The sequence below is a fragment of the Pleuronectes platessa genome, chromosome 20 (genome assembly GCF_947347685.1).
Source record: "Pleuronectes platessa chromosome 20, fPlePla1.1, whole genome shotgun sequence".
Classification (NCBI taxonomy): Eukaryota; Metazoa; Chordata; class Actinopteri; order Pleuronectiformes; family Pleuronectidae; genus Pleuronectes; species Pleuronectes platessa.
The window spans coordinates 3,723,178-3,745,988 of NC_070645.1; the positions used below are offsets into that span (position 1 = coordinate 3,723,178).

A 22,811-nucleotide genomic window follows, 5' to 3' on the forward strand; every position below is an offset into this window, starting at 1 on the left:
TTAATTCACTTAATGCATGGATCAGTGCTTTAGCAGATTGCACCAGGGAAGCTTTCTCATGAACTGGAAGCAAAAATCTTCCACCAAACAGCATTGCTTCAGAATCATCAAACAATAGGTTTGCTAAACTGCAGTAAATATCTTCTTTGTGTTGTTAAATGCAAAATTAACATTGTATTCCAAGGAGTTATATCATTCATGCTTAACTATTGAGGTAGCTCAGGGGCACAGTGTGTTCAGGTTGACTGCTAAGACTGCCATACACATTGACTGTTAGCCATAGGGTGAAATCCCAGAGCGTGCATGTTCACTGAAAAACATTACCAAACCTGCACAGATGGGCTGGTAGAATGGCTCATGTTAAATTGATGCTAGCACATTCACTATTCCCACTTGTAATGTACAATAAGATTGCTTTGTTTCAAAGGCAACTGCAGTGGTTTAATGTGTCAACGCTTCAAAAATTATTCGTTATTATAAATTATGTATATTGCAAGCAAATCTCATGAAAAGATCCAAACCAAATATAGTTGGGACATATTTACTTTGAAAAGATTTATGTCTTCAATGAGAAACAATGGGCGTAAAGCTGTGTGCCGGACAGGGAAAAGTCCTGAAATTATCATAATCTGTACTTTGCATACTGACATTAAGCTAAACTCGATTTGAATTTAAACTTATTTATATGACTAATTCTATTTTATTCCAAACTATTTCAGTAGTACTGATGAAAGCCAACACACATACAGTATGACTGTAATGGAACAAATGGGCACTGCTAAAATAAACTTGAGGTGTTCCCTGACATTAACTGACGTCTGAGTAATATCCATAAATTATGCTGAGGGGCTGTATGGGAGAACGAAAGTGTTTAGAGTCAGTTGCTGTGAACATTCTCCAGACTTTCTCCTGCCGGCTCCCTTGTAAAAACTCAGGATATTGTTCGAATGAGCCAATGTAAGAATACAGCAGGAGATAATCTGGAGGATTCACTTTGAGCGAGCGGGTGTGTTGAGGACGTCTCTGATATGCAACAGACAAAAAAAATAACATAAATGAATAAGGATGAAAAAGAGGAGCCAAGCATGCAGGAGACAGTGAAGCAGATGAAGATGTCTAATTGACATGAAACAAACATGTGATCTCCACGATGTAATGTATTTATTTACTTCCTCCCGAGGCTAGGCCACCCTTCACCTGAATGATGCAGATACTTTTCTGTTGTTTTGAATATGTCCGACTGTTACATCTCCTGCTGCTTTCATCATATGTGAATTGTGAGGATATCTTTGGGGCTTCATGTCTGAAAACAGCTTTATATAGGCAGGCAGGAGAACTAGCTTGACCGACACCTGGTCCAAACACAGCAAAGCTAATAGTGTAGTTTGTATGATGGAGTTGTAAATAGAGTTTTCCTGAAACCAATTTAAATTGACTTGCCCAAGTGGGAACTTAAAAAAAAAAAAAAATCTGTCACCAATCTTTTGAACCAAACCCTAATATGGCTACACGTCCTCTGGATTTAGAGCAAAACGCAAGTATGGAACAGGAGTTTGTATGTATTTTATTCATAGATTATATATCTGCTGTTGTGTCTTTATTGTTTTATATGGTATCTGCAAAGCATTTTTTACAGGTTGATGTGAGAAAAACATGAACAGTAATAGAAAGTGCATGTAGATACAATTGTATCAGGTAAACAATAATAAAAAAAGATATGTGGGCTCACAGCCGAAACAAAGCTCATCTCCAACCCTTAACCTCAACCAGGACCTCAGGAACAATGTTTTTTGTCTCATCAGGCCTGGGCTTTGAGGTCTTCTGGTCCTGACAAGGTCCAGCAGCAGTAATGAACCTAATTCAGTCACCTTAAGAACATATTATTATCAAAGGACTAATATTTCAGCAGAATGTGAACTATAGGCAGGTGCTGGTGATTCAGATAGAAAGACGCATGTTCAATTGTCAAATCTTCAACTTTGAACTTTTTCAGTTGGCCTTTAAGTGCTGAATGCTTTAGGGTCCTCATTTCTGATCTGCAGCTACATTATAAACCTCTCAGATCTGGGACAGGTCTTTTTTCCCTGTCCCCAGAGTTAACATTAAACATGGAGCAGCAGCATTCAGGTTTTATGCTCCACATGTCTGAACAATCTCCCAGGAAACTGAAAGTCTGCTCCTACTCTCAGCACTCCGAGAGCAGGGCTTACGCATTTTCAGTTGGGTAATGCCTTTTATTCCATCAAATCTAAGACCATTTCTTCATATCTTTGTAATTTTTCCTGACTTATGTACCTTTTTCTATGTTATCTTAACAATAACTGACAAGTTCCTGTTGGATTTTTATTCAATGACATCACCATGTCACCAGAAATAATTTATAACTCTGCCACAGCACTGTAATAAAGTATACACTATAATACTAATATTACATTTATAAGACTTTTGCACCAGCTTCTACCTATTAGCTTGCATCGGGTGTGTGAATGTTTCCATTTGTTCCATCCCTGAAACAGACATCACATAAGCCAGCCACAGACAGGTGGAAAGCAACGCAATGTCTAAAGCTATTACTCCCACATATAAATCACAAACATTCTTTTAAAGTAGTTTTTGTGTGTGTGTGCTGTTTTTCCCTTGACAAATAACCTGTGCCGATAGTAAAGGTAAATGTACCCTCTGTGCTCCCATGCTATTTTTAGACAACAAAGGGGGGAACAATTGTGACTTTTTGTTGTACGCTGCCATGCATTTTAATCGCTGAGCTAAGAGGAAAATAAAGTCCAGCAATTCAGCTCAATTCTTAAAAAAACTATCCTTTATGTGGACAGTGATTGGAGTATTTCACATATCCAAGAGAACTGGAATTAAGCTCAATTCCTGCAAAACTATTCATCTACAGAGGTGGAACTTGAAGGGGAATCGAAAGCTTGGGGAAAAAAGGTTTTCATTTCAAATTTGAATTGAAGACATATTATATGATGTCTCAGGACTTTGAACTGTGCAAGACGCCAAATTTTTCCTGTCTGTTTGCCTTTTGTCCCCCCAGGCCACAGTGAGACCTCTTCAGGCTTTCTTGGTACATGCAGGGAAAGAATGGAGCCACACAGAATACTCTTCATTTTGTCCTACTTAACCTTACACAACGCTCTGCAATTTGCCAAAATGTTTTTGGCTCGGAGAAATGGTGATGTGAAATATCGATTCCAGGCCAGCGAGGCAGTCAGGTTCAGTGAGGCAAGGATGTGAATCACCACAGCACCTCCACAGGGAGCTCAAACTGGCTTAGTGCCAGTTCCATCTATTCCTGCTGATCCTTGGCCGGCTGACTGGCTAGCTGACTGTCTCTTTGACTCGCTTCCTCACTTGCCTGGTGGCTCTGCCATAAAACCTGCGGTCTGATTCGCTTGTTCGCTGATATCCTACACCCTCTATCGGACTGTCTGCCTGCATGAGCCGTGACTGGAATTTTTTTGCTGACTGGCTGGTTAAATACGAATGGAAGTCATTACCTTGCAGCTGTTCAGCTGTGGGTCCGGCGAAATGTGATCACACAGTTTGGTATTTGAACTCCAAAATAACCACCCACCTCATTTGAAAAGATCACACAAGCAGTTTTGTGTGACATTACTGCAAACACTTTCCGAAGCACCTAGCCATAACTGATAAGAGGAACATGCAGCTTAAAGTGTGGGCCCACTGTGTGCTGTAATATTACTTCTTATTCAATCTTTTTTCAATTAAGGTTTCTTTCCTCAAACAAAAAGCCAGTTTTTAACCTTTCAATAAATGTACTAGTACAAATTCTAGGTAATATTTTTTTTTACTTCACATTCAAATATTGTAGTCTACTTTTCAGTCCACCATTGTTGTTTGATAGATTAACATACTAGAAAAATAAAGATTTTTTGTAATCAAATTAAAAGCTTAAAAATGCAGATGGTTTATAAAGCTTACATTAAACTACAACGAAACTGACAGTAAATGCAAGTAGAGCTGAAAAAATGTGGGTGTGATAATATCCCAACCCGAATGAACAAAATGCTAACTATACACTATTTCCTTTAACAAAAAAAAAATACATATATACAGTAAAATACAGTCAGGATTGCTAAAAAAAACATTATATATACAGCAACAATATAAAAAGTCTAACCTATGAAATTACAAATTTATTTAATGCAATAATCTTGTATGTGTAAGAGTTAGGTTTGTTTATGAATAAAAACTACAATAATTTGTTTTATACACAACTCTTTACCGAACATAAAGCTAGCTTGCTGCTAACTCCACCATTCATAAACTGGATTAGTCCTTATAACGTGTAACATTTGTTCAGATTAGAGAATACTTGTGAGTGGACATATTAGTATTAATCAGATGAGGCCCGTGAATAGATCCCTGAGGAACCCCACATTATCTGCTGCACATATGTCTGCTTCACCTAATATTGAAACAATAATTTATACTGCAAAAAAATGCTTTAAAGGGCTGTACACATGCATAAATCAGTATGTTGGATCTCTTATCTATCTTGTAATTATTATTAGATTATTAGATGAATCAATTTGGATTACTTCTGTAAACATTTTTCACTGTTCCAGAGTACCCTCAAAGAGATTCATGTAGCCAAATCCTTCATGAGACTTAAGTGTTGCTCAGAACTGGACATTTTCCCGACTGTGCACTTGTTGGGCAGATTTGCATGCATTCACAAGACATTTGTTTGAAAAAGGACGGACCAATGGACTCATCGACATGAAACTGAAGTGACACATAGAAATTGCGTGCAACTGCTCGAGCAATGTGAATGCAACCATGAACAACAGTCCTGCTGTTCCCAACCACCTAGTAGAGTGATGACTCACTGGGGTTCTTTCCTTAGACATACACAGTCGAGGCAGTTAAAAAAAATATGGTGGTTCCTAAAAACAAGGTCACAGATTTTTTTGGGTTTGAAGGAATGCTTATGCAATCAAGCTGAGTTCATACTTGTTTTTTCTTTCATGCGGGAACCAGGCTGGCCTCAGGAGTAGGAGGACAAGTCTGGCTTAGGGGACATTTTTCTTTCCTCTTTTTTTCTCGTTCAGCTCCGGTCACCTCTGAGCTTTGAGAAAACAACACTGCCAGGAACGATGGAGGCTGAGCTGTGATCTAACAACAGCTGACACACTGGTGGGGAGTAGCTGTGAACAACCACTATGCCTCTGTCGCTGATGCTGATGCTGATGATGCTGCTGCTGCTGCTTCGGGTGTAGCCGCTCCGCCAGCCGCAGCCACGTCCCCCCCCATCCGGAAAGTGATTACAGATGCAGCAATGCGGAAAAGGAAAATATCTGCACTCTCCCAGGTTTAAATTCATCTCATTCCATTTACCTATTGTTGCTCATCTGCCTCCAACCTGAGCACAGGAGTAATAGAACTCTGTCGCCCTCAGCTCAACACCTCTCTGCTGCTCATAGAAGGTGGCTAAGGCTGTCTGAGCAGCTACGGAGAGGCATTTATCAGTGTCAGACACACCGCAAAGAGGAGTCACTGCAACACAGTTGTCAGCATAATTTGGCTGGCTCATAATCTCCGACTCTGCAACCCCGGGGATTATTCAACTTTTTACCTCTATGCAGTAGCAAGTAATATCTTTCTGTGTTTTGCTTCAGGGTGCAGGGGGCTATCTGAGCCCAGAGCAGGTTCTGACTTTGTGTTTGAACTGTCTGGCCAGAGAGGAAATGACTGGAATTCATAGATGAGAAGGAGCAGTACAATTATAGCGTAGTTTGATATGAGAATTTAAAATATTGCCAAAAGTTAATGGTTAGCAAATTTACACTGAAACACCTGAGGGTAATCTGTGCGCTGCCAAACAGGGACTGCTAATGTATAACTGCTGATGTTTGACTGGACTAATTTCCTCATCAACTATGCTGAGGTCCACAAAATAAGAGTAGAATCTATATATAACTGCAGCCTGTAACATGTCCTCCCAGCCATCAATTTGACTTTCTTTGTAAGGAGTCTACGTTTATAAATGTGTTTGTTGATTTGAGAAAACTCTTAGTTCAGTTGCTTAGGTCAGTCTTAAAATATTTTTTGCTTAGGGCAAGTTCTTTGTTTTATTTTTTATTAATAAAAAAGCAATAGGGCGCTGATGTTTTATTAACAATCACATTTCTGACAACCATTCTATTGTTATGGTGCAATAATGACTGCCCTTGCCATGTAATGTCCCAGGAGATGTTTCCAACCTTGCCATCATACTTTCAAATCCCAGGTTTATTTTAAACCGTAGGAGTCATGGACAGACATATGGTTATTATCATAGTTGTCTTAGCATCATAAAACCCTATTGGGGGTGAGGTTTAGACTTTGCGATCATGATTTAATAACATAGTGTCCAATGTCAAATATTTGCCCAACCGGAAACGAGTACATACTCAATATGGGTTGTCTTAAAGAACAGTGAAACAAATATCTATATGTCTCTAATACCAGATTAAAAATAATGTTCATGTCTTATCATTAAATGTGAATTTTGTATGAATGGCCTAAAATCAAAATAGAGTTTTAGTAGTAAATATATATGAGAGTAATTTAACAGCAGGGGGAAAAACAATTCTCTCTGGTTAAAATTGCAGCCTACTGTCAGGGTTAAGTGTGTAGTTAGAAGTGTGCTTTGTTATCTCAATAAACACATTTTATTAAAGGTCAACGTGACGACTCTGCTTTTCTTCTGTTTAATACTTAATGCACAATTTTTTCGTGTAATGAAGTGTCTGAATAAAACATTTCTTAATTTATCATAATTTGCACTGAGGTGTGAGCATAAACACATATACTTAGAGGTTGGTACTTATTAATTATTGGGAATGAGGTTTGAATATTATATATTGCACATTCGATCATTGATTAAAACAAGATTACAGTGAGTAGTTAATCCACTGATCCGGATTTTGTTCACATGTGTTGAAGAGAATTACTTGGAACTCTCCTGACCTCAAAATCCATGAAATGGTTAAAAGATCCTCCACAGTTAGCACATGCACATTTTCGATTTTTTAACATAGGCAGAGCATGTTTGCACTCACTGAGACAACTCAGTTGGCATGAGCCCGCACACGTCTTTGAAATTATCCCCCCGTGCTTCATGAAGGACAAAGGTAACATTAATATTCTCTCCAATCGACTGAATGCAATTACAGACCTGATCTCAGAAGGGGCCGACAGTTAAAGATGTGCTGGGGCTTCAATGATACAGATACACTGCAGTGAATCTCATGAATTACATTTGTTCAAGTCCTATAGAAATAACAATAACTTTGAGCCAGTATATGTGATGTATTTTCTGTGATTTTAGCATCTTTCAAATTCTTAATTTTTCACTGTAAAACAATGGTTCACCCAATGTGTGTTTTAGAGTAAGCAGATGAGGGTTTCCTGCCTGAGGAAGTCAGCAGCCACTCATGGGACATGGACATTTCTGAAATTAGGCTGGGAGCCTGACCATGCAGTGCTTTAAACATTAACAGTAAAGTAGTCAAATTGATTTCGAGAGTCACAGGCTAGACTCTCGTCGTCTTAGTGGAAAGGCTTGAAGCAACACTTTGGGAACGCTGGAGGGAGGAGCTTGACTCTCTGATCCCAGATAAAGATTCCAGTCCAACACGATGAAATAAGATCAAAGACTTCTTCGGTATCTGTGGTGGCAGTAAAAAAATGACTTTGTTGAATGCCTCTTAATGGTTTTTATATTTACCAAGGAAGTATGTGTGAGACTGTGTGGGCAGGTCTGCTGCTTTCCATAAGAGCTATCACATATAGTCAGACCACGTGCTCAAATTCCCTTTACATCATCTCTTAAACACATTCTATTCAAATTAAACCCTTATCTAAAGACCCCTTATACTTTTCCTGTCTTGCATTGAAATATAGATTGCATGCAGACAATGGTCTGCCAAAAAATCCATGAAGTTTTCACTTGTGTGTCTGTCATTAACGGTGTTGGCGTGTGAGGCATGCATGTTCTGGCCAATCACAACCCAGAGGACCCAAAGTTCTGTCAGATTCAACTGTCATGGTGTTTTAAATTTGCAATCACTCAACTGACATCCTACAGTGACCTGAGAAACTGAAATGTACACCCCCACCTTAAAGCCACAGTCTTGGCAGGAAGACCTTACAATGGCAGAATGTCAATAGTCCGACTTGGCCCAAAAAACTAGATATTAAACAGAGATGTATTCCTGCTACTTGGCTCAAGTTGTGAAGTCAACTTAAGCTACACTTTTCCTCTCAGCAAGGCAGAGAGTTGATCAATACCAAAGGCTCATTCATTACTCGGTCAGCTTCTTTGCATTGTGGCTTTCAAATCACATTAAAAGGCTTTGACTTCTTTTCTGCACAACACGCGATCTGTCTAAGTAGTTCTGTGAGATCAGAGACTCTTTAGCTGTCCAGCATCACCAGACACCGAAGATGGCCTCCTCTTCACCCGGGATCAATTTTGTGATCGATCCCGGTTGAGAGATGAGATAATTCTTAGCGATGCAGGTGCATTGATTTCAATCAGTTTACCAGTTACCTTTTTTATAATGGAGGTCGGTTTTCTGAAGTCACCATCATACACTTTTTCTGGATCTCAGCCAAACAACTAGTTTTGTTGAGTACTTGGCAAGTACCTCACAAATGTGTCAAAGAAGTCAGGAGGTATTTCGACCAGACTATATGCTGGAAATAAAATCTCTGGCTCTACGGGGGATTATGCTCTAAGGTGCCCTCATTATATAACCCTCCCCTGGGGCCTTACCTGAGCCTGGGTTCTGTTGAACTGTATTGGAGGATGTGTGAGAGGTGGAGGTGGAGGACACCCTCTGGTCTGAGCTCATGCTGTCCTGCGGTGAGTTGGACTTTCTTGGCTTCTTGTCCGTCAGGTGCAGTGGCGAGCTCTTCTTGGGAGGTGTCAGTGGTCGCCGTGGTCTGGCCGTGGTGTTGACCTTCAGCCAGGCTTGGACCTTGTACTCCACAATCTCCCCGTAGTTAGCCCGCGTCACCCGGCACTCGTACAGCCCTTCGTCACTCTTGCTCACTCTGGACATCTGCAGCTTGTGTGAGATGTCGTTGCCCTGGACCTTCACTGTCTGTTAGAGTAATTAAAAGAGACCACAGTGTCATAACAGTGAACAGCTCGATATAATACCAGAAGGTTCCATGACAAGTCACACTTATTTATTCTACAAAATGCTCTGGGATTCTCATCCTGTCACATTTGGATACTTACACGTTAAAAAGCACACTGGATTTGTGTATTGTAACCGAGACAGATATGGTAATGACTATCAGGGGTGAAAAATAGATTTCCAGAGCAAGGTGTCTTGGCTCGAGGCAAAGGGTTCTGATCTGTCTGCAGTTATCATCTGCAGCTTTCCCCTTCATCCTGAGGGGCATGAGGGCTCTGAACTAACCTTTTTAAACTGGTGGCATTGGAGCCTAAATCTTTCACTTACTGGCCTTCAGCATTCAATCGAGAGGTGTCCCGGGGATTCAAAGTGAAAATCCATCCAAGTGCATTATTGTGATCCTACAAAACATCATTATTCTGTAAAAAAATAAATAAAGTCAATCGAAAAAAGTGTCTGATTCAGATAGTTGCAGGAGTGTCTCCTCATTTTTGGCAGAGTCAAATGAAAGTACTTCAGACAGACTGCTTTGAGATCAAACTGAATGGACGTGATTGTCTCATCAATATAATGACAACATTGAAATACTGTCTGCAAAATAATAATAGAAGCAGAATTTCAAAGTGTGACTGGCTTGGTGCAAAGATAACATCAGTGACAAACGTCTAGTGGCTCACGATAAAGAAGATCATATCACCCAGGGTTAAGATGTGTGCATTCTGTCTATGTATTGCTAGTGCACATTTCAAAATAAAATAGAATACCAAATTTGAGCTTAGCCCTGATAACCTGCAAGTAACATGCATTGGATAACTTTTGACATTTAAACTTAATATCATGATGATTCTAAAGGGAAATACTTTATAGTTGTATCCATTATTTTATTAAATTACTATGATGTTGTAATAATGTTTACTCAATTTAAATACTGACATATGAGACAATGATCTCTGCAAAACAAGTATCTAAAAATAGAAATGATGTCAAACTGGTCACTTGATGTACGGCTTTATGTAAACTCCAGTGACGTCATCCCAAAGAAGACTGTGTAGTTTGATGGGCGGTAAAGATGAAAGCGCCTCTGTGAGCAACTTCGCATTTAAAGCGGCTGGGAAGAAAAGGGGCGAAACAGTTTCCCGGCCATGAATGCAGGACGAGAACCACTGTGACAGTAATAATACACTGCCACTGATTTCAATGATTAGCTCCTTTCTACTGCTGAAGGTGTGTTATTAGGGGAAATCAGTTGCGGTTGTGTTTGCTTGGAATGAGGCAACTGACAACTTAGGTCCTGGGAACATGTATTTGAGAGGCACTGGGCAACGACCGAATGAGCTCCAATTAGGGTGGAAAAGGTTTCGAGCTTGTAACACGATGTTCACAATAAATCTGTATGAGAGAAAAGTTTGTAAATGCAAAATATGTGTCAATGTAAAAAACTAAAAATGTAGATGTGATTGAACAATGACAATGGCCTCATTGTCTTCATTTCTGCCACTGGTTCTGAAAGGCTTTCATGACCCGATTGGGTTTGTATACATTCACAGCACATAAATAATTTTCCATTATTTTCTACGGAATCATCAAACATAATTCCAGCTAGCACCATGAAAATCTGCTCCACATTTCAAGACCTTCCTTGGGGATGAAAGTGACAGAGCTGTCTCTACGTCTGACTCGATTCTGCTACAGGATTGGACTGTCGGTGTCCAATCAGATTCAAGTGTTTAATGCACATTGTTCTGCTTTTCATACGTACACAGATGTTCACAAAACCACTTTGGCAGTGTCTTTGTGTAATCCCCACAGATATCAGCGATATGATTTGATCATGTTACTCATACAGATTTATTTAATAGCTTTACCTTTTTGTTGTAGCTGCAATCTTTGAAATTATCTGTGAACATCATTTCTCTCACAATCACGTTGACCCTATGTTGAGCCCAGAACAGGATTACACAACGTTTTCCCTCTACTTACACTTATTTTTGTCCCCTCATCATCAGGATCAGGTTCTGGTATCATCTCCATCTGGAACACAGAAACAGAACACAAGAGAAAGAGAGCATTAGCAGAGTGATATTATCCTGCCGAGTGCAGCGGCTCTCAAGCAGACACTCTGAGGACACAATCAATGACATATTTCGTGCAAGTTCTGTGACGAAATCCCTAAAACCAACTACCAGGTTACTATGACCACATTGAGAAAAAGGCATCATCAATCCAATGAGGGTTATAAATCTTTCATTCGTACACCGGCACGTAGTTTACAGGCTGAGTGACTGCGTCGCTGCTGCTCTGCCTTAAAAAATAAATGCACAAAGATGTCTCCCCTGCAGGGGTTTTTTGATTTATTTTTAGATTCTTTAAGTGGTTCTGTGGAGAAATTAAACAAATCCTCCAAACGCTACAGCAAATTCGGAGGACACTACTGCTTCAAACCAGCGTGCTGTGCGACAAACCAAGAGCTTCCTGAGAGAAATTATGCCCCAAAACCTCGTTCAGTTGCCACAGTAAAAGTAATATTACTCATAAAAACTTATGACAAATAATAAAATATCAGAAGGCCGGGAATAGCTTTTCACCAAAAAAATTAAAAGGAGAGAATACCATTCCTCCTGGGCCCACAAAATGCCCCTTTTTGAGCCCTATAGGTGTAATTCTAGCACGGTGGCAAGCACTAAGCCTACAGCCTACATTATGGACCGAGCATTGATTTTAGAGGCTATAATTTATTTATCCCACATCGGATGCCAAATGGATGTGTGCCCGGAAAAAAAGTCTGCTGACTACAAAGCTGAAGAAGAGCAAGAGTGGGGCTGCAGAAAAAGGCTTGAGAGAGGGAGGAGGAGGAGGAGGAGGAGGAGGAGGAGGAGGAGGAGGAGGAGGAGGAGGAGGAAGTTTCTCCAGAGGACATGGACGGCTCCACAGCTGAGACGGGAAAAAAAGAGAAGGGCAGGAGAGGAATAAGACGGCTACTTATGAGCATTTGCTGGGGAGAGCATTATTTCAAGCACTGTAATTACCTCGGAGGAACCGAGAGCTTTCCTCTGGAGGATGTTCGGCAGACAGGTGATTAATGAGCAGAATTAGGAGCCGTAACTTTCCCTGCCTGCATGTATGCATGACTCCTACATCTCGACTCCACAGATCGACCTGGCATTCTCTATTGTATCAGAGAGACGTCCTTAACGGCGAGGCAGGATTAATTGTCGTCAGACTGTTTCAAGCCATCAAGTTCAGCCTTCCCTTCTATGAATTTCTCAGTGGCGCGTGGGCGTGCAGTCTGCATGCAGTGTGTAACCTGAGGGAAACAGAGGCTCTTCTGCTCATGCACGTGGTGGGTGTTGCACTTCGCTCACAGTGAACATTAACAGCCGCTTGCACATTTCATCATGGAAAATCGCACGGGACTATTAAAATGGCTTTTCATCACAGCGAGACTGTTTTCTATTACTACCCTGCTTCCAGCACATAATTAATAGTGCATTCTTCAATAAAAGTTGAATGGTTTTAATTTCTCTCATTATTTGAATTTCTTCACTGATTACTCTGAATGCAGTAGCTCCTTTGATTAGGAAATAAAAGTAGGTAGCTTTGCTAGCTAATCACGCTGGAATGTGGTACAATACAACAAGAAGGTCAGTTAAATGGAATGAGTGTATTTATACATACAAGTCTCTGTAAACATCATAGTCAGTTAAAACAGGTGTACAATGCCTTCTGTGTCTCTACTTCAGAGTGTGACTCAGAACATTTTTCAGGCTGAACCCAATCACGGTCAACCAATAACCGTTATGTATAGTGTAACAAATGAGGTGTCCAACATTACCAGAGCTATGTGAGGTTTACGAAAATACTGCAACATGCATGATGTTATCAGGGTTGTCTTTGCTTGTGCTTGGAGAGTAAATTTTTTAAGGCAAGTCACGTAAATGGCACCAAGGGTATACCTCATATCATGAAGTATGTAATGTCCAATGTGTGGTATTTAAAACAAATATATGTATATTGCCATATATGTGTTTCTTTAGTGTATCATCAATTAAAACTAAGAATTGTTTTTGGTAACTTTAAATGAACCTTTTAAAGCTAGCTGCATAGAGATCAGTATTATCCGACCAATTGGATTGCCATGTTTCTCCAATAGCCAAGAACAGACCAACCAAACACTGGCTCTACAGAGGGCCCTCCCTAGGTCCCCCCTTTTTTTTAAGATGAAATAAAAGGAACTAAAACACAGTGCAATAGGAACTACATTAAAATACTTGAATATCAATTGTTTAATAATCAATTCCACTCTGAAGAAGTGGAATAAATACTCAAAACATATTGTATACTAAGGATGAATGCCATACTCCAAACACATTAGCTGCTATTTCAACAACTCTAAGGTTCTTCATGCCATTCATTTACAGCACTTTTGCTCACATTTAACATTTCAAATTCTCTCCTCATGGCACTTATCCTTCTTTAGGTCATTGAATGTAAACAGTGCGCAAGTAGGTTTTAAAAATGTAATGCAAAACTCCATGAAACTCACCCTCTGATGTTGTAAACACTATGTTCCTACAGTCCATTAGCTCCACCGTCCTCGCTCTGGGCGCAGACAAACTATTTAGTAAGTGCCTGAAAGCCCAGGGTCTGCTATAGTATAAAATGAAACACACCACTCCAGAAAACACCAACAATGGATTTCAAGTTTCGTCAACAAAACAACCTTTGTATAAATCTAGCCACCGTGTATCCATTTGCAAAACAGCTGAGCTGTGATATTCTAATAATGTATGGGTAGGAATGGGTAGAGAGACGTGTACCTTTGATAGAAGCAGCTTCAGTCTAGTAGGAGCTGCAATTTTTTTTATAAAAATCTATTTAAATTCTACATTTCTCAGTATTAAGAGTCATTTTTTGCACTCTTGTTGCCCGAAATGAGCACATTTTGCTTTAGGTGAGAGACTAACTGAGACACCCAAGATTAAATGTGGCTCCTGACTGATTACTGAGTCAATTTATAGATCTATTCAAGGGAGTTGTACTCTGTTGGCTGACAGGAGCTTTTGACGTCCATGCAGCTGAATATGATGCTTTAAATGGATTTCTGCTGAATTTACAATGTGCAATGTGGGTTACACCGAATAAATCAAATTGTTTTAGTCTTTGTAAATGTCTCTGGAGTCGGCCTCCTAACACATGCCTTACCTTAAAAGAAGTACAACCATGTATCATTTTTTGTTTTCATGGCAGCATCTCCCCTCTGAGGTCAGAAGATTGCAACTGCCTTGTACTGAGATTAAACCCACGCCTGGGTTCCACTCTATCTGCAGAACGTTTTACAATATTTTATTCGAACACACTCATTGAATTTATGGGCACTAAAACAAAAAAAAATAGCTGGTATTTTACGAGTGTGAACCCATTAGTCACCCAGCACTGTACAAGAGCAATTAACATAATAGTGACATAATGGATGTCCAATATCAATTAGGAATCCAGACATTTATCATCTGATGTAAAAGGCATTTATCTGCTACAAAGAGGTAGCTTTGTGTCTTCTAAATAAGAATGGATACAAATGGGAGCGTGCTAAACCTTTTATAGAGCATAATCACTCCAGTTGAATTTAACAGTTTCAACTCTTCAATGACTTTTTCTTATCTAAATGTGCGCCTGACAAAGGTTTCTTTAAGAAAGTTAAGAGCCTGTGACAGCAGTGTGAGTTCCAATGACACCCTAGGACCTACACCTCCATTATTTTCCCATTTATAACCCATTTCTAGATGAGTGGTTTCAGAGCCAAAGCCGCGGCCGCACAAAAGTATCTAAATTTCAATCGCTTGACGCTTTTTTCCAAATCCCGTCCGCCATGACACGCTGACATTCCTCATGCAAATCTCAAACTGACGTCTCGTAAAACGGGCTCCACACTTATTGTGCGTCAAAAAAAGAAAGTTTCAGACATTTGCTGCGACTATCAAGAAACGTGTACTGGCATGACCAATGAAAACACATTTAAATGAGACAATGTTTATAATAAATTTGTCCTGAAGTCGCTAGATTTCGCAAACGCAAACACAAAGAGGATGATAAACTGTGGACATGGACTTCATATGACATTTTAAACTATGTAATCTCAAGCTGTATAGATGGAGGAGATTATGCTGTGCTCACTGCAGTGGGAGGCTTATCGTCAGACAGTTTGCATTACATGATGACAGCTGAGTAGTGGTATTAAAGTACCCTTTAAAAAGACCTCTAGATTATCCTATTCATATGAAATAAAATGATGGTATTTATGACAAATGCCTGTGGGACACTATTTGATAAGTTAAATTAAATATATATTTTTCTTTTTGTAGGAAGGATGATGCAGATTCAAACATTTCAAATAACTTCAGACATGTAATTTGCTCGTAATCAGTAGAGTGTTTATTTTATATATATATTATCCCACGTTTCATTTGATGTTTGACTGTTTAGTCCTAAGTGAAAGCGGCTGGGGATGACTGATTATGCAGTGTTTGTCTCTTACTTTTGAAATATCATACATACATTATTAAGGGTTTTATGTATTGATGCTGTCTTCTACATGTTAAATAAATGTGTTAGCTACATGTAATGTAATTCAACCTCCCTTGACAACATATCTTTGTAATTATGCAACTTGTTATGAAATACAACAATTCAAGTTTCTAAGATTATAAAATGGCACAGATTCATCACATCCTTTGCATTTTTAATGGAGGTTTGGATGATTTTGCAGATTGTGTTTCTTTGTTGAACAATTTAAGTTTCTTTGACACGTGATTACTGAAATGCAGGTGTTTCATCATGACAGCACTTTACCACTGACAATCCTCAAAAACATCTTGCTGGCTATTTCCTATTTCTTTAAGATAAAAAGGGCTCTCCCTGTGAGTTCATTTTTCGATTTCCACGGAGGCCTTCATGGAGATGACAGTGGGAATGAAGAATAGTTTTGCACAACAGGGATATCATCACTGCAGATTAATCTAGCATACAACTCGGCTTTCAAAACACTCCACACAAAGAGTGCTAAAAAACTAAATAAATTATCTGTTGCATCTGTCGTCCTTAGAATTTCTTTGAATCCTCCTTCTCTTGCACCCTTTTCCTTGGGGCAACAACTGCTGCACTCGTCTTGCACAGTGCAATTATACCAGATATAACATTATTCATCAGCAATGTCATGAAATTTGAATCCACAATAGATCTCAATAGATCACATGCGAACGCTGTCCCTCTGATGATCAGTGAACACAGAATCATAAGACACAAGAATGATTGTGTATACTCCATAGCCTTGCATTTCAGTGATGCTCACCTTCAGTTTCAGTAAAATTGAAAATGTTACCCTACCCTAACAAACTACTCAAACAGCATGAGACTGCTTTTTTCAGAATACTCTTTTTGTTGATTTCAATAAACCGTGAAAAGGTATCCTTTTTGTTGAAGATCAATCAGAGGAATGTCCTATCTAGCTCCAGAGACTCCTGGATACGTGTACATATATCAGCACATATGCTATGACTGTTTCCAGTTTTCGTGCTAAGCTATGCTAACCATCTGCTGCTGGCCATAGCCTTTTTCATTTAATTTGTAGTCATGAGAGTTGAGAGTACTCTGGCTTTCTCCTTGACACATGGGCAGGAAAGGAAACCGAGGCTTATGGCACATTGTTTGAAGTGTAATTATGAGTAGGCTAGTAGGGATTAAATTAATTTAAATAAATCAAACCTATTAAATCTTCCACTTGGTCAAGTGAACTTAACAAATTCACTTGACACTTGACTTGTAACATATCAACCACTTTTTGGGGAATTCACTCCAAATGACAGTGTCATCAAAATAAAACGTAAGAATTACCAGCAATGTAATAGATCTAGCTTATTTTAGAGAAGGTGTGTGCACTACACTTTTACCTGGTTTGATATTATAATGAACTGTTATAAATGTATAGGCTAACAAAACTAAGATACAGAAATTAGAGGGTGGCCTGATCTCTGTCATGGAAACAACATTCATAGAATAATTTCCTATTTAGAAATTTGTCTTCAAACTAAAAGCACAATGCTCATCTTGTTGCTGAACTGCTTTATATTGAGCTAAATTACACGTTGTGAAGTTGGGTCTGAACATTGAGTTGATTTCCTTAACAGACCCCTGAAACAGCAGACATGCAATGTATGAAAAAAATAACAGCAATTCAGTAAAACATTCAGAATCATATACCAGCCACGCATGAAGATAATAATACAGTAAATTCCATTTAATTTCCTGACAAATATAGACAACAAAATCTTCACTATAGATGAACCAGGTAGGATGAACAACTAACAACTTCTAACTTCACCCTGTACCATAGACTGGTTATAAAAAGCTTTGCAGCCAAACAATAAACAGGACGATCTATCTGAGGAGGACTCAAAGAATGACAACAAGGAATAATTCTGAAGGAGCTCTGGAGCATTAACACAGGACAAGCAAACTGCCTATTCCAAAATAGGTTACGGTCACTGCACTCACATAATGTGAGAACATTTCAACTGCAGCACTGATGGGGTTTGATAACAGGAAATGCCTTAAAGTTCCAAAAGACCATATTTCTTTGTGTCGGTCTCTCATAATCAAAGAGCAAGGCTTTCTTTGTAGAGTGGCCGTTTCCACTTATGCTCAATAATGATTTCTTTTTTAAATAGAATTCGGGCATGGAAGAGGCTAAGATAACCGTTTCTCCGCCCTCAGCAGCAGGAAATAAACCAGCATCCGGTGCAGAAAATATGATAACATGTTCTCCATAAGAAAATGACCCGCAAGTGAATGTTCCCACTCTGCAGCTAATTTCATGCCTGTACAGCCACTTTTACTGACACAAATGAGTTCATGGCCTTTCTCTGAGGGAGGCTGATGAGGAATGAAGGACATCATGAGCTGAAGTCAAGGTAGATGAGGTAACCTCTGAGGCATCAAAGCACAAATTGATGATGTTTAACAATGTAAGATTATCTGTGGGGATTTTTTTTTTTTCTTGCTTCAGCTGAAATAATGACATCTGCTAGAGAATGAGAAAGATTCTTTGATTTGAGCAATATCATAAAAAGACAGCTGCCATAAATGAGGAGAAACAGTGATACTTTCTCTCTTAGGGTCGTCTGACAGAGGAGGAGCAGGCTGACTATTAAAACATTAAACAAGTATTGACATGGATTCTTACATCATCTTTAAAAATATACTAGTTCAAACTTGAAAAAGGAAAAACATCATCATCTTAAAAGAGACTGCTTGACTGCCTCGCTTTCTGAAAGCAGAACTGATCAAGACTGTAAAAAGCAATCCCAATAGACACTGGCCTAGATCAATTTAAACTCAGCCAGTGAAAACCAATGCAAATAGATCTTATTTATATCACTATATTTTGTATTTATTTTGAGCAAAGCAGCTGCCCACTGAAGCTTATGATCCTCGGCCAAATAGGCAAATCTTTTCTTATTTAAATGAAAGTTAATTAGTGTAAAACCCAATAAATACAGTTTACATATAAAAAGTGAAAGATGCCCATACATGCTATTATTAAGGAGGAGCAGCAATGGTAAATGTGGGTTGGAAATTGTTACTTATACAAGCATTATGTTATGCTTATTAAATATTATTATATTACATTATATACAATCCTCGAACAGTTGCCAGACTTTAGAATGTGATTACATGTGGACACTGCACCAAACGCCTGCAAACTGAAGTGTTCCCTGGGTTTAATGTACTTCTGCTGCTGCAGACGGCCCCATCAGGAGTTAAACATGACAAGACGTCTCAGTTAAACGGTCGAGGAACCACTTAAGACCGACTGGAAAATCCCATCCAGCCGTCTCTTTCTGTTGCCGTGTATGTAATGAGTAGGATGGAGAGTTGTTAGGTCATACTGAAGAACATCTAACTGGACCAGAGTGAGATTTCCAGGAACGTTTACATGCTCTCTAATGTGCTGCAGCTGAGCAGCTAATCGGCTTTCTAGCCTGCAGACTGACGTTGGCTCGGCACTTGTCCTCGCTGATTGCTTGTTTGGTCATTCATTCAATAAGACAAGGTGCAGGACAAAATGTGTGTTCCTGTCTGCGAGTTAGCAGCGAAGCTAACGTGGCTGCTGTCTGGTTCAGTGTTTCTGTTCGCTCTGCCTTTGTTTCAAGGCTGACGTTACAGCTTTTATTCTAGACAAGACTGGGCTGACTGTGCAATAACTCTGGATCTTTATAATAACCACTGTACAGCTACTCCCGAAATTATATTATCTTATATATAATATATATTATAATTATATTTAATTATGTTTACTTATTTCACCCTCACTGTAGAATTGTAATACGCACACCTGCACTTCTTTTCTTAGACCGTCGCACTGCTCGGACTGTTTGTATTGTTTTGTTTTGTTTATTTTATTTTTGTGATGTGTATTCTGTGTAAGCAACTGAGAGCCACTTTACCGAGTCAAATTCCCTGTTTGTGCAAACTTACTTGGCCAATAAACCTGATTCTGATTCTGATGACGTTTCTTACTCGAGACCGATGCAAAATGAAAAAAACGACAATCAGAAAATAAAAAATCTCCGGATAAAAATATGGCGCTATACAAGTACAACACATAGAAGACAGCTTTTGGAGATATGGGTCAATGTTCTTATCATGTAAACAAATTAACGTGATCTCCGCAGCAGAATGAACGCCCGGTTCACACCGACTGTGGCTGCACACCGCGTTGAAAGAGAATCTTCTCTGTCTATTCTGCTGTGAGCCACTGAGAAAGAAGTGAGACCTCAAATCTCTAGAAGAGCAGTGTGGCTCCTGTGGCTGAACCGCAGCCGGTGTGGCAGCTCTAATCTGTTAACATGGGCGAGGAAATAAATAGCAAGTCATTCCGCAGTTGTTCCACGGTGCAACCTGCTGCCAGTGTGGCCCGGGCGTAATGCGTTTTTTCCTGCCTCAACCTGCTGCAACATCCCTCACCTGCCTCCGTGTTAGTTGCTGTCCTGAATGGCTCTTAGTGGAGAAAGTCTGCATGCAATTCTCGGGACTTCTTCATCACTTCTGCTGCTAAATCTGAAAAGCTTTAGGTTTGTTACATGTTCTGCCGCAGAGAACCTGAACCTCTCTTATGCGCTGTAAATTTTGGGGAAATATTCCACTTAAAATCCTATAATCTAAATATATTCTGCCCAGTCATCGAGGTCACTAATTTGTTAAGTTAGTTTAAGTTTAAGCCTTTCATCATGTAAAATACATATGAAGAAAGCTCCAGAGGGAAAGCAATATAAGAGTAACCACTGCACGTGAAACAAATTGATAGTGTATTGATTAGCAATGACAGGTCTCCAGCTATGATAGATGTGTTTGGTGTTTGGAGCCATCAAGATCCATTACAGTCCGGACAACTTAATCATATCCGATAATGAGTTGTGAACACTGTGTGTATTTTGAATCCAATCTCTCCTACCAGCTGTGGCTCCTCTGTGGCCGAGCAGTCCACCCCCCCCCCCTTCAGAACAAAGTGAGGTCGTAGTGGGTGTAAAGTTAGTGTACATAAAGTACAAAGTGCTTCGTAATTACAATGCTCACTGACTCCTGCGAGAAGATGTTTGGGGTCTAAGCTTGGCTGTTAACCCTAATTACATTCCACAGCTGACAGGGGTCCCATTCACATGCAAACACTAATCCCCTTCACAGCCCATTGGTTTATGACAAGAGCTATGTTAATTGCATGTAAAGTCGCAATTGTGCGTGTAGAAAACATGAAAGTACTTGAATTGTGTACAATTACTCCATTACTTTACCCAGTGAGGGGGAAATTATCCTTTGACAAGCCAATGTTACAGGAATTAAAGACCAAAAGAGAGCTCTCATTGAAATATGAGTAAGGCTGGGGAACAGAGGTAGAAGATGAATCCATGGGCTAACTCCGAAAAGTACCAAAAGATGAGGGCACATTAGTCCCGGTGTAACGTTGCTGTCAAAAATGAGAGGTATTCTGTTTTTTCAGGCTCTGTTTTCAGAACTAGCCAGGCAGACATTCTCAGACATCCACCAGACTTGCTTTGTGCCGAAGCATGAAAACCCTGCAGTGATGGCTCCAACGAATAACAATTAGTCCCGAGAGCTGTTGGGGCGGTTTTAGCTCTCCCATTTCCTATTCACCAAAATTGCCGCATTCATTTATCAGACTGAGAGTTTATAAAATGTCATTAAATCAAAAAAATAGTCTTAAAACCTTAAATACAGAAGTGTTACAAAGATAATTGTTTTCAATTGATATTTCATAAAGTGATACACTTTAGATTAAATTGTAATTATTTCGAAACAATTTCAGTCAAAGACTTCCTTGGAACAGTAAAATGTACACAGGATGGTATTCTTTAATTGAAATCTTTAAAATAACAATGTTACATTTACTTACTATCAGAAAAAAACAATGTGTTCAGACTTTTGATCTTGAAAATAATGTTCACAACTTGACATTATTGAGAAAAAAACAATAACACCATATTTTTTCTCTCCATAGGAATTTCCTACACCTGAGCCTTTGTTACTGCAATTAATGAATGAATTAACTATTTAGGCCACATTCATATAAAAAAAGTTCTTTTGTATGGAAAAACGAAATTCCCTTTATACCAAATGCGGGAAATTTGCCCCATTTGTGGTCAGGTACATTGCAACAACTGGTTCCATTTGTTTTCCACTCTTTTATCTCCCCACATGAACTGTTTCAATTTGCTATCAAGTGTTGGATCTGAAGGGTACTTGATGGGTGCATACCTTCGCCAATTTTTGCGGATATCTGTTGTGGTGTTGTTTGCGTAAACTTTCTTAAAAACAAACATTAAAACCCCAAAAACTAAAGTACAGGGGTGAAAACATAACCTCCTTGGCCGAGGTAATAAATATGCTAAATAATATATAGATGCATAAATAAAACAATAATGAAGCCCATATTAGTTGGCGATCATAAATGTGTCATGAGGAGAGAAATAATGAATCACACAGGAGTGCAAAACGACTCGCACAGTAAATCCTCTAAACTGAATGACCACATCCTGTTTGTCATTGCCTCCATAAATGATACATGAGATACATATGTTGCCAAATGTGAGGTCCATGCCATCATCCAAAATTATATGCAAATTCTCAGATGTAGCTGGGCGGCTGTGGCTCAGGGGTTAGCGTGGTCATCCTCTTTCCGGCAGGTTGGTAGTTCGATCCCAGTCTTCCCCATTCTGAATGTCGAAGTGTCCCTGGGCAAGATACTGAATCTCAAATTGGCCCTTCTAATAGAGAAAAGTGCTGCCCGTAGTGTGTGTGTGTGTGTGTGTGTGTGGATGGGTGAATGTAAAACTGTACTAAAAAGTGATTTCAGTGGTCACCAAGATTATAGAAGCGCAAAAAATAAATACAGACCATCTAAATTAAACCCAACGATATAGACTGTCAGTAATGAAACTGGCTAACTTGTGTAGTTAAATGTAAGAGAGTGCTCAGGCGGTCCCAGCACATAATTTGTTCTGACCTCGCCTGATACCGCAAGTCTTCAGTGTCATAGGATCTTAGGCAGTGTCTGGTTCAGGTGGTAAGTGG

The 22,811-nt window shown here is 39.3% G+C and overlaps 1 protein-coding gene across 1 annotated transcript in view; it reads right to left on the minus strand.

Annotated features, from left to right (window-relative positions):
- The window catches only part of vstm2a (V-set and transmembrane domain containing 2A), a 95,750-nt gene that overhangs the window by 33,209 nt on the left and 39,730 nt on the right, over nt 1–22,811 (minus strand). Inside the window, exons 3-5 of the mRNA XM_053413036.1 lie at nt 11,151–11,201; nt 8,801–9,131; nt 5,402–5,487 (exon numbers count right to left, since the gene is read on the minus strand). Coding sequence (XP_053269011.1) covers nt 5,402–5,487; nt 8,801–9,131; nt 11,151–11,201 — 468 coding nt within the window. The remainder of the gene's footprint in view (nt 1–5,401; nt 5,488–8,800; nt 9,132–11,150; nt 11,202–22,811) is intronic.